Here is a 13,244-nt window from a genome sequence, read left to right as displayed (position 1 = left end):
TCTGCTTACTTGTAATTTCTCTCTGTCAAATAAATAAATAAAATCTTTAAAAAAAAAAAAAAAAAGAGTGTAAATATTATGGTAATATGAAGAAACTTACTACCATATTGATTCCCCTAGCAAAAGAGTTACAAACAGGTAGTAGCAATCACTTTGTTTTGTTTTGTTTTGTTTGTATTGTTATTGTATTATTTTAGCTTTACACTTTGTTGCTGGGAAGCATGACGAGTGTCCTGGGAAAGTGGAATTGTAACAACAAATTCCTGCATACCAGCCACTCAGCTTTCTCGGCTCTTACTATTACTCGTGCTTATTTCAGTCTTCCTGTTTAAAGAATAGAAATTGCACAGGTATACGTGAAGACCAACTTCCCTGACTCCACTCGCTTTCCTCTTCCCCCAGAGCTAACTAGGGTCATGAAACCAGTACATATTATTTTCACACATGTTGTTAAATACTTTTATTATACACGTGAATAGCCATATACATTAAAAAATATTGTTTCTCAGGCATTTCCACTTTCTATAAATAATATCATACTCTATGTATCAGTCGTTGTCTTGCTGGTTTTATTCAGTACTGTGCTTTTGAGATTAAATCCACACTAATGAAAGTGGCTCTAGTACATTTGCTTGAATAGCTGCAAAATGTCCCATTGTGCAAATACGCACTTATTTATATGTTCCACTGTTTTGCAGTTATAAACATTTTTGTAATGGTATAATGACCACCTTTCCTCAATATCATGAAAGCTCAAAATATCCATGTACATTTGAGACAGGTGCGCATATCCCTGAAAAGCATGAGAATCACAGGACACCTGGGTGGCTCAGTCGATTAAGCCGCTGCCTTTGGCTCAGGTCATGATCCCAGGGTCCTGGGATGGAGCCCTTCATCAGGCTCCCTGCTCAGTGGGAAGTCAGCTTCTCCCTCTCCCTCTGCAGCTCCCCCTGCTTATACTATCTCACACTCTGTCAAATAAATAAATAAAATCTTTAAAAAAAAAAAGGCATGAGAATCACAAATAGGGACACACATTCCACTCTGACCCTGATGTGTGACCATACAGTGATGCTGAGAAGACAGCTCACTTCTTCGGAAAATCAGAGTCTGATGCTTCCTTGACGATTTAAATATAGCATTCATTTCAGTACTAGTCCATATGGCTTCATCTGCTATCATTGTCAGGTAGGGTCAACCCAGTGAAGATATTGATCTCTAACAGTACCTGCAAGATTTTTTTAATATTCAGGATGTCATGAAAATAATAGAGATGTTTATTGAGGTGGATTTAAGCATATGCCGTGGAATGAGGTTTAAATAGTTTATCATATACATAAATACATAGTATTTATCAGATAAATTACAAGTAATAAATAGTAATATACACCATTAATTCCAAGGAGAAACTGACACACCACGATTAACTTTGCCCTCTGCACGTGACGATCATCTGCCTGGCCAGTTCATCTGTTCAGCTCACTGCTGGTCCAGCACACTGTCCCATGGGATACTGTTATCATAGCAAGAGGGATTTTACATAATAAATTGTACCCTTCTGCTACTTCTGGAGTCAGCATCAGTGAACAAGGATAGTTATCTTTGCTACTCATGGGCAGAAACAAGCCTTTTGGGGCGACGTTTCCAACCTCTGAGAGTCACCTGACATTTTCATTTTAGGTTTTGACATTCAGAGTTTGCCAAACTACCCAAAGTTTTCATGTAATTCCTAAGAATCTAAGTCTCTCTCTTCTCTGCTCTACCATGGCGGGTACACACCAACGTCTCCGGCTTCAACCAGCCAGCCTGCATTCCGCTCACGTTGTCTAAGACATCTCTACAGGTGCTCGTGTCTTTCCGGAGACTTCTTCCGTGTGCCATGAGAGTTCCTTTTACATGTCCCTTCCAGCATTTTATTTATATGATGAAAGAAACGTAACACAGTCTTATCAGCTGAGAAAGCCTGAGTAGTTGAAAGGTTGCCCCTCTCTCCAAAAGAAGCTCCTACCTTCTCCATTCCTTTATTACACTAGGAGCAATCGTGTTCAAACACCTGGTGATAATATCTGCTTTCATTATTTAAATCTCACTTTGTTTTTTATTTGGCATATATGCACTTGTTCTCCATAGCTAGGTTATAATCTATATATTCGATTATGTATCAATCTACCTATATTACCTATAGTCCTTCTCAAGCACGACCTCTTCCACCCATGGCTAGCTGCCGTGTGGGTGGGTTAGAGACCCCGTTCCGCATGCCCACTTTAAAAACCAGACACCTTACAGACAACTTTCCCATTAGCCATAAGCATGATCACTTGACATGACCGGGGGACTTCACTTGACCCTAAGCACGTGGGCTCAGGATTTAATATGTGTGAACCCTTCTGCCCGACCCCCAGGTGTTCGCCGCCAGACTGCCCATTGTGTAAAGAAGGGCCACGGGATGGTGAAAGCTACATTTTGTGACCCAGAAACCCAGCCCAATGGGAGACAGAAGAAGTGCTATGAAAAAGATTGTCCACCCAGGTAAGCACTGAGAAGAATTAGGACTCTGTGTGTCTGCCTAGAATGATGTCTGATTGGAGCATCCGGGTGGCTCAGTTGGTTGAGTGCCTGGCTCAGGTCATGATCTCAGAGTGGTGAGATCGAGCCCCAAGTTCAGCTCTGCAGTGGGTATGGAGCCTGCTGAAGATTCTCTTTCTCCCTCTGTCCCGCCCTGCTTGTGCTTTCCCTCTCTCTAAAACAAAAACAAAAACCCCAAAAACAAAGGATGATATCTGATTTAATAGTAAAGGCTTGTGAGGCTCTGTGGTTAGAATATAGGAAAACTCTTCAGGCTCCTGTGGCTTTGCTGTTGGAGCCCTAGGCAAGCTGGGAGTGAGAACGTCCTCTCCCCATCGAGCAAGATTCCTTACAAAGCTGGTCTGCTCGGCGTCTGCTTATTTGGTCTCATAGCGTTGTTGAAGAGAATACTATGTGCGTCCCCCAAAAGTTCTTGAGCTAACAGTGTAGCTTTCCCAAGAGCACCATGCAGGGCCGGGACGGCGTCCCCTGTCAGATCACATGCCCATCTGCACGGAAGGCAGCCTGCAAGAGTGGCCTTCCCGGGCAGGCTTTCCCGACGTCAGCACTGTGGACATCCGGAGCTGGTAAGTCTTGGTTGGGGGGCTGTCCTGTGCGTGGGAGGGCGTTCAGCTGTACCCCTGGCCTGTATCTGCTTAGATGTTAGTAACAACTACCACCCCCCTTCCTCTGGGTTGTCACGACCAGTGATATGTTCCAACATTGCCAAGTGTCTTACAGAGGACAGAAGCACCCTTGGTGGAGACCTAGCATTCTAGAGCTGTGCACTTTCTGCGCCATATTGGTTCTAGATCCGGGATCCCGGAAGGTGGCTAGCCTGCTGCTCTGTGGGGCTTGCAGGCTGCCTCACACTCCAGCTCCCTCAAGGTTAACGACGCTTTACCAGTAAATTCCTCTTGCGCTCCTGGGACGCACATGCCTGGGATCCTCACCTCCCTTTTCAAAACCCTCTCTCTGACAGGTCAGATACCCTCTTAAAGCCACTGCTGTTTCTTTCCGGACTCTAATTTTGTCCCTGGCTTTCAGGTTCTCATTTTTATCGTATTATATAGTCTCCCTCGGCCTGACTGTTGCCAGCAAGTATTTATTAAGCTTCTCTTATTTCCCACGAGGGGCACAGTGGTGATTATAGGCATGTAACCGTTACCATTTACTGAGTGCTGAGACACTGTAAGTCGGTGAAGGCTGGATATTCCATCTCTGTCCCTGGTTCCTCACAGAGCTCTTAAAACCTTTGGAACCCCCAAGTGCTGTGTCTTGTTGTATGTGAACCAAGTGCCCAGGTGGCTGCCCCCCCCTCCCCGCCCACCCCCTCCCACCACACAGCCTCAGAGTGAGAGAGCTGGCCACCTGGGGAACCTGTGACTAGAGGGTTTGAACTTGGCAGGTCCCCGCCCCCCACCTCTGGGGATGTCCAGGGGCTGGAGGTTGAGTTAATCACTAATGGCCAATGATTTCATCCAACACGCCTGTGCAGTAAAGCCTCCATTAAAAAAAAAAAAAAAGAAAGAAAAAAGAAAAAGAAAACATAAACAAGCCCTAACTGGAGAGGAATGGACAGCATCCTGCTGGCCAGATACATGGGGTGCTGGGGGTGGCACTATGCCCTTAAGAGGGTCTAGAAGCTCTCCAGTTTTTCTCTTGGACCCTGCCCTCTGCATCTCTTCCATCTGGCTGGTCCTGAGTTGTATCCTTTTATAATAAACCAGTTTTCTAGTAAGTAAAAGGTTTTCTTGAGTTCGTGAGCCCCTCTAGCAAATTATCAAGCCCTTGGCAGGGATTGTGGGAACCCCTGATTCGTAACCAGCTGGTGAGAAGCACAGGTCACAGGTGACCTCCTGGACCAGAAGAGCAGGGGATGAAAGCAGCGTCAGGACGCTGAGCCCTTGACCTGCCCGGGCAGCGCTAACCCCAGATAGTGAGGGTCAGAATTGCTTGGTGTGCAAAACCCACACAGTAGTTGAAACAGAAGTGATGTGAAAGTAGAGTAGAAAAAAACAGTGGGTTTTGGGGTTTTGTTTCTTTTAAAGAGAGAGCAGTAGAGGGGCAGAAAGAGGGAGAAAGAAAGAGAGAATCTTAAGCAGGCTCCTGGCCCAGCCCAAAGCCCAATGCAAGGCTTGATCTCATGAACCTGAGATCATGACCTGAGCCCAAATCGAGAGTCAGATGCGTACCGATTGGGCCACCAAGACACTGTGGAAACAGTGGGGTTTTTCAGCACCGCCTTCACTTCTGATGATGTTTTAAAGATAACCTTCTATCTTCTCTTTATTGTTCTCAACTACTCAGAAAAATAATTATTATTATGTCAGTTTCACAGAGCAAGAAATTTTCTTTACCTCACTCAGTACCATGCAACTAGTAGACAGCAGAAGTTCGAAGACAGGCACGTCCCTCTCCCCCACCCAGGCTGTGTCTGAATTAAAGCAAGCTCTGTGCCAGGTATGGTGGGAAGTTCTCGATGCCGACACTAACCTGCTGAGGCCAAGGTAGAGCTCCAGGGACGTGGGCTATGTACGTAAAAGCGACACAGTCAAAGAAGATTCTGATATCAGCTCTGGTTTTAGAACAGACATCAATCTGTTGCTGACATTTTCTTATTCCCCTGTGGCTGAAAACTTGATTTCACTCTTTTCAGAATTCACCTTCCATAAGGGGGATTATCTTAGCTGTGTCCACACTCCAGCTGTAAGAATTTCTAGTTGGAGGTAACTTTACAGTAAGGGGTACCGGTGCGAGAGGGAGAAGGAGGTTGGAGCAAGAGTCCAGAGGCTGAAGGACTCTTGGGGAGGAGCTGAGCTGAGGGGGAAGCCCATGAACACGGAAGAAGAGCCTTAATGAAGGAATTCTTACATGATGGCCGCTGAGCTCTGTGGACTGGAAGCTGACCCTCAGTGCGGTCATGGGACAGGCTGGAGGGACGTCTCCTTCTGGGTCTCCGCAGCCTGCAAATGTGACCTCATTCCAAAGAAGGGTCTTCACAGATGTTGTTAAATTAAAGGGTCTTGAAATGGGGATATTATCAGCAATTACCCCCTTGGCCCCAAATGTCATTGCAAGGGTCCTTAGAAGAAAGAGGCAGAGGGAAATTTCACACACACACACATACGCACGCACGCACGCGCACGCACGGCGCACACACGGTGATAAGAAGAGAGAACAGATAGATTTGAAGACACTAGCCTTAGACACTGACGGGATGGTCCCCAAGCTGAGGACCACCGGCAGCCCCACAAACTGAAAGAGGCAAAGAACAGATCTTCTGTAGAGCCTGGGGCGGGGGGCAGCGTAGCCCCACTAGCAACTGGATTTTATCCCGCTGACTTTAGGACTCTAAGAAACCAGATTTGGCTTCTAGAACTGTGGGAAACCAGATTTTCGTTTTAAGCCCCCAGTTTTATTATGGTAATTTGTCGTGGCAGTCCCAGGAAACTAATGCAGGCAGCTGAAGAGGAGAAATGCCCCCACCCAGCGATAGACTTTGCAGAGCTGGGAAAACCATTGCATAGAGGCTTCCTGGAAGACATGGCCAAGGAATTTATGGACTGGCACACCTAGGTTGCTTCCTGAGGAAGCTTGCAGCCAGGCAGGCAATCAGATGCATATTCGTGGGCGAGGCAAGCTGTTGTCATGGAGGGACCAGCAGCCAGGCCTGAGGATTCCTCATCCAAAGCTGTGCCTCCTGGCCACTGTCCCCGTGGTCCTTGCCCTCCTCGGGGCTTTGTAGTTAGTAGACATGTCTTCATCTCTTCGTTCTAAAAGCAGCATTGTAGGAACAAGGCAAGTGATACGTTTACCCCGGGAAGGCTGCCTAAGCTGAGGGATGGATGCAGCTTGTTGATTCGGAGCAAAATTCTCAAATGGACCCCTGACTCAGCCGCCTCTCCCACCATCAGTACTGAAGCCCTGGCATTCAGAAAGGAAGGACTGTGGCCATGGCCGCAGGTGGGCGAGGGACAGTCCCGGCCAGCACAGGTGTGCCTTCCGGTGCCCAGATGCTCTCGTCAGGCTGTCAGTTTCGAAGCTGCGGTTTCTGCCATTCCGCATTGTGGAGCTTCAGGGGATGAAGACAGCCCATTCTGCTCCCCGACTTCTGCTCTTATATTGGAAACAATTTCCTGCAAACAACTTGAAGATTATACTTACGGAGAGGGTAGCCTAAGCAATTGAACAAATCTTTTTAAATCATTGTCAACTGGTAGCATTTTTTCCTTCTTAAAGCCTCTCATTGTGTTGTTATGGTGACAGTTGTTAATAGATCTGCAGTCTGCAGTCTGTAGGACTTTTTTTTTTTTTTAAGATTTTATTTACTTATTTGAGAAAGAGAGCATGATGGGGGGTGGGGTGGTGGGGAGAGGCCGTGGCAGAGGGAGAAGCAGACTCCCCGCTGAGCCAGACATGGGGGCTCCATCCCAGGACCTCTAGATCATGACCTGAGCTGAAATCAACTGCTTAACCGACTGAGCCACCCACGTGCCCCCACAGGACTCGTACATTGTCATTGGGAGTTGAGACTGGCCCCCGTAGGGAGTCTCAAGAACAGTGCAAACCAGTACAAGATCAGTTACCCAGTTGTGTGGGGAGTGTCATCAGCATTTGGTAAGATAAAGATCAATAGCAAAACCAGAACAGATCCAGGAAGGTTGTTGCTAATCCTGTGCTAACTAAGCCAGAGCAGTTGTCTTGTTGGGGTGAGTGAATGGGCTGGGCTTTTGTCCTGCTGAGTTCTTTGCAGTACGTTGCACTTCTCCCCAATCCCTCAGGGCATTTTAACAGCCTTCTGTCATGTGTCCTATAAATATAAAAACAGTATTCTGTTATACATCTCCTAGAAATCTGGCATTATGGCAGACATCAGAAAATGAGATGGACGACAGAAAACAACTTGACAGTAGTTCCTGAGCCCTGGGCTTGGAAGACCTTGCTGATACTTAAATTGGGCGGGGGGGGGGGGGTCTGTTTTCAATTTAAACTAGTGACAAACATAGCCCAGGAGACTGTGGAAGAAATTCTAGAATAAGAAAATAAGGAGGTTCATTATCACTTTGTGATGACAGAGCTGGAAGCCTGATAGCAAGTAATTTGATAAATTATGCTTTTTTGGTCCACTCATATTATTAAAGCCCTCCAGAATGACATGTTATATTCAGTAACGTGTCTGGCTTCCCCCAGACATGTCAGCAGTAGAGCAAAGTGATTAGATTCATAATTACTGAAGTGGGCGTTCTGTTGCTCTCACATCATGTAGTTCCAAAACCATCTTTTTACCCACACAAGATAGCCAGATGATAAACACCAGGGCCTAAGGGAGTAACCATATGTGTTGTTATTACTTACTAAGTAAATGAGTAACTCATCTTAATTACTTAATTATAGATGTTCAACACTGAAGAATAAATAAGTAATCTTTACAACTTAAAAATAACTTAAGAAGAATATAACAGAATCAAGGAATAACTTTTTTAAAAATACTTTTAACCTGAGATTAAAAATGTGAAACTCAAAACAAGTTTTACCCAGACAAATCCAGTACTTACTTTTGTCTCCTTCAAAATTCCATACTATCTCAAGGATAGAAGTCCTCCCCAAATTCAGGAATGAATGACTTCATGAGCTATCCTATTGTTTCATGAAAAACAGAAGCATTCCATTTTATTACCGCACAGAGAGCCAAAGAAGTGGGCCGTATGTTGCAACAGCAGTGAACCCAGACCACAGTGGATCAGTACACTTGTTCTCTCTTCTGTGCTGGAGAAGATTTACACGGTGATGGAGAAGGGGAAACAGAGAGGGCTCCCTGCCACTTTCTGTGTAGCCACACGGTCTGCCTCTTAGAATCGGGAGTGCGTCATCCAGGATAAGGGGGTAGAGAAAGAGCTCACGTTCCTGTTTGTCCACAATGAATCCAGAGTATTCACTTAGCAAACCGTGTCAGCACTTTGACTTGTCAAGAATGGCTGACAAGTAAGAAATTATTTTGTTTCTTCTTTTTCTCTTGCTTTTCTTATCAAAGGGACCGGTGAAACTAGTCGTAGGTACACTGAAGGCGATGGGGAGAATGAAGGCCGTGCCTCTGACTGACCATCTCCTGAGTAACTGAAAACCACTGATTGTTTCAGTACCGGCTTCGCAGCAGAACAGAAAAACATTCAGTGAAGAGCTAGGGGACCTAAATTCTATGTGATTCTTTTACTCGCTAGCAACCGTCAAAATAACAACATGTAAATTACAGGTGATCAGGTTCTGTTATGTGTCAGGCTCTGTACTGTGCACTATGTATAAGTCTGGTATTTTGTTTCGTCTGCAGCACTCATAGAAACTCTGTATTGTTGTACCCATTTGACAGATGAAGAAAGTAAGGCTTAAACTTGCTTGATGTGTTACTATAGAAAACTGGACCTCAGTGTTTTTGACTGCAAAAGGAGAGGGCTTTCCCCCCCCCCCCCCCCCCCCCATTTAGAGACATTCTTAGGTAGCATCTCCTCCTGCAAGGGGCTCTGCTGGACTAGAGCTGTGATTGGATGAACCAGCTGGGCCCTGTCTCCTCCTCTAGCTGGCTGGAATGTCTCCAAGGACACCCCCTCCCCCCACGCCAGCTCTGTGACCTGCACTTCCGCTCCCACTTCCTCTTTCCAGAGGCTGGACTGAATATGAATATGTCTAAATGCTTTTGGTGTCCTTGTGTGTCTGCAGGTGGTGGGCCGGGGAGTGGGAAGCATGCTCAGCCACTTGTGGGCCCCACGGAGAGAAGAAACGGACAGTGCTGTGTGTCCAGACCACGGGCTCTGATGAGCAGGCTCTCCCCGCTAAAGACTGCCAGCACCTCCTGAAGCCCAAGACCCTCATTTCCTGCAACAGAGACATCTTGTGTCCATCAGACTGGACAGTAGGCAACTGGAGTGAGGTGCGTGTCATCACCCCCCGCCTCTTCATTAACCAGTCCAGAGCGGCTCTAGAGAAACTTGTGCAGTGGCCGGTGTCCGCCACCTCTGGCCTGTTCACTGCGTTTCCCTGGGGCCTTGTATCTGATCTGGTTTATTTTATCTTCTTACGGGATTTGCTTCTCTCTCGTCCAGGAGTCGGATACCTGCCAGGGGTGAGCTGGATCCCATTTGCACAGGCCCGCAACAGCTAACTGGCACAATGTCAGGGTTTTTGCAGTCCCATTGTTAAGCCACTGGTTGCACATCGGGACTCTCCCACCCACCCCAAGAGCTAGTTTGCTAAACGCTTACATTTCTGTTTCCCTGAAACTGTGATAGTTAAAACCGGAGGAGTGTTGCTCTAATTGTAGAGGGATAGGCGGTGTACCACAGACTTGAAAAAGCCCCTCAAATCGTCTGTCTGTTCGGCATGGGGCAAGGCAACGTATGAGGTTTAGAGCATGTACTGTGATTTGCCACATAAATTCCAAATCAGTGTTGTTCCATTTTGCCAAAATTAATCTGATCAAATCCTCTAAGTATACTTAGAAATCAGTGGACTAGAAAGTCACAAAAAGCTCCCAGGTTTCATTTTTCTTTAGGTCACCATGGAACCTGGTCCTGTCATGCCTGGTGCTCCCAGAGTCTGGAGTAGAAGCGGAGACCTTTTTTCTCCAGAGGTCCTGGAGTCTCCAGGGCCTTGCTTTGTTTCCCTATGCACACTGCAGTTCAGTGACCTCAGGAATGACAAAAATACATGATTTTTTAAAGTAACAGTCCAGACTTTATGGGTGGTTTCTGACTTCTGCTGAGCTCCCTCGGAAAGCCCCATCCCTTTTGGTAATAATGCAGTCACTGACCAGAACGTCACAGGAACTCCTCTTAGGACTCACCGTCAAATAAATAGGAAATACTTGATTCAGGAGAATGCAGGAAGTACTCTCTATACTAATAAAGGTACTCTGAAGTATTCTGTGAAGAAGAATCTGAATGTTCGTATGAGCAAAGGTGCGATTTCTGAAGATGTTTGAGAGCAGAAAACACTCATATGCATACAGCCGCTGTGATGACCTTATTTCCAGAACTTTATTTCATTAGCTCACAGTCACAGTTTGGGTTTATTTAGCTTCTAAATCTGCTGCAGAATACTCTCGTGGGCATCGAGGTGAAAAGAAAAAGAAAATGGCTAGTATGGTTCTTGCGTTATAAGAACTCTCTGCCAAATGGGACAGGTGGGACCAAAAAATGAACGAATGAAAGAAAAAAAGGAAGAAGAGAAAGAGAGATGAATAAATGCAAAGAAAACATACCCGCAAACTAAGAGTGTACGATGAATCTGTGCACATATCAGCAACGGGGCTGATCCTGGGAGAGGACCATGAGAGCCTATGCCTGGCCTGGCCTGTGAGGCCCCTGCCAGCCTGGACTGCTGTAAATTCCAGTGTTGTCAAAATCAGCCTGGATGAGCTATCGGGACTGGTCCATTACATCTGTTTACCAGGAATGTCTGGGCTTCTTCTGAAGTGGTCCATAATTCTTGTCAAGTAGACTTTACTAACTGCCAGATTCTTCGTGCTTTTTTCAAGGACTACAGTTACGTCTTTGGCTGAGGAGTTCTTCTTATTGTGCTCATGTGTATGGGGAACAAAGTGACCTGACTTAACTGGAGAACAAGGGACCCAAAAGTTGGCAGGATGTGATAAGTCCTTGGGTCTGTGGTCCCAAATCCAGGCCGTTGCGTAGCGTACCATGAGCCGACATGGGGTTCAGTTTCTGGCTTCACTGGATGGAGTTAAGCCGAATGGCTGAGCCCCGGAATGCTGTCATGAGAGGTGTTTTTAGTTCAATCAACATCGAAATATTCATCCAGTGGTTCTCCCTTTCTTCCCTCTGCTATCTCGTTAATGTCTGTCCATCTGAGCCCTCTAATGAGCATTCCTGGACTATGAGGAAATGTCTTTCACATTCTAACTAGGGCCAGATACATTTTCTTTTTTTCTTTTTTAAGATTTTATCTATTTAGGGGCACCTGGGTGGCTCAGTGGGTTAAAGCCTCTGCCTTCGGCTCAGGTCATGATCCCAGGATCCTGGGATCGAGCCCCGCATGGGGCTCTCTGCTCAGCAGGGAGCCTGCTTCCTCCTCTCTCTCTCTGACTGCCTCTCTGCCTACTTGTAATCTCTGTCAAATAAATGAATAAAATCTTTAAAAAAAAAAAAAAAAGATTTTATCTATTTATTTGACAGAGATCACAAGTAGGCAGAGAGGCAGGCAGAGAGAGAGGAAGAAGCAGGCTCCCTGCTGATCAGAGAGCCTGAGGTGGGGCTTGATCCCAGAACCCTTCGATCATGACCTAAGCTGAAGGCAGAGGCTTTAACCCCCTGAGCCACCCAGGCGCCCCGCAGATACATTTTTGAGAGAGATGATGCAGGGCTGTCTTCTTACTATCATAGTATTTATGGTCCGGATCTTGTCTTGAGATTGGCATTAATTAATGTAGGGTATAGCACGCCAAGTGATACTTCATGATTTGGTCTGCACTGTGCTGTCTGGGTCACTCTGGGTATTGGAAGAGAGGAGGTAACTGGGCTAAAAGATCTAAGAACTATGAGGCTCGTGCAGAGTCTTCCTCCCCAGGCTGACTTCCCTTCCCTGCCAGGACACCTCTGCCAAGCCAAGCAATGGGAGAAGGGTGAGCTCAGCTGTGCCAGGCTCCACACTCATCCCTGACCCAGGCTCCACACTCATTCCTGACCCAGAGCTAGGACTTAGTGGGAGCTGGGGGCCTTTCTGCCACTCTGACCAGCCCCTCCCTCTCTCCTACCCCCAATCTCGGATTTCACGAAGAATCTTGCCCTGTTTTCACCCAGCCTACTTTCTAGGCTTGGAGGGTAAAGAAGGGGCCTCAATCTGTTGTAAAGAGAGTATCAGAATTTCTGAGGCCCCCATTTTTTATTAGGTATACCGCTTCAGTGACATGCCTTGTCTGGGGGTAAAGGGCATGCGTGGTTTCAGGGAATGGGTCCCTGGGTTCAAATCCTGGCTCTGCCACTTAACTAGATGTGTGACTTTATTTCTATGTGGTTCTTTTTAGTTTTCTGTGGCTTGTTTTCTCCATCCATGAGACAGGACTAACAGCAGTACTTAGACTTAAGAGAAGCTATGGGGAGTGAGTTAATAGTTCCAAACTTCTTACTAGACCAGTGCCTGGGACATAGCAAGCTGTAGACACACTCATTTCCTAGCAGAGTAGATAGGTAGGAATAACAACATCATCTATCATTTTTTTTTTTTTGAGTGCTTTTCACATTATATGGTTCGTCTCATCTAACACTGAAGATAACTCTGTAAGGTTGATATTGTTGTGAATTCCCCTGTTAGTCCTGGTAGTTAGGCTAATAGATTTAATGGGAGAGAATTTTCCTTAGTTTTCTAGCCCTGGCAATCCCAAACAGTGGGGCCTGAGCTAGTGTTAACCATACCCCCCAAGCCTTTTCTCATTTATAAAGACAGGGTTAATGTGAGGCTTGGAGATAATCCACAGAAGCTCTTTGTGTGGTGTCCGCAAATAGTGAGTGTTAGCTAAACGGTAACTTCCTTCTCAAGCTAAGAAGACAAGTAAGTGTCTGTCTTCTACACTACCCTGATTTTGCAAGCCTTATTCAGTCGCTGGCACTCAGATACCCTGAGAGATTTGGTCTCTGCCACTCTGCATTTTCATCTAGACCCTCGCCTCA

General features: G+C 46.2%; 1 protein-coding gene across 4 annotated transcripts in view; it reads left to right on the top strand.

Annotated features, from left to right (window-relative positions):
* The window catches only part of ADAMTS12 (ADAM metallopeptidase with thrombospondin type 1 motif 12), a 290,913-nt gene that overhangs the window by 234,015 nt on the left and 43,654 nt on the right, over positions 1–13,244 (top strand). For 3 of the 4 annotated variants that reach the window (XM_059173745.1, XM_059173743.1, XM_059173744.1), the window contains 2 exons: positions 2,403–2,529; positions 9,280–9,490. In XM_059173745.1, coding sequence (XP_059029728.1) covers positions 2,403–2,529; positions 9,280–9,490 — 338 coding nt within the window. Of the gene's footprint in view, positions 1–2,402; positions 2,530–9,279; positions 9,491–13,244 lie in introns of those variants that run through there. The other variant, XM_059173746.1, reaches the window with a different exon arrangement.

Source organism: Mustela lutreola, chromosome 5 (genome assembly GCF_030435805.1).
Source record: "Mustela lutreola isolate mMusLut2 chromosome 5, mMusLut2.pri, whole genome shotgun sequence".
NCBI lineage: Eukaryota > Metazoa > Chordata > Mammalia > Carnivora > Mustelidae > Mustela > Mustela lutreola.
Note: the sequence above shows the minus strand (reverse complement) of the source record. Positions and strands in the feature narration are given on the sequence as shown.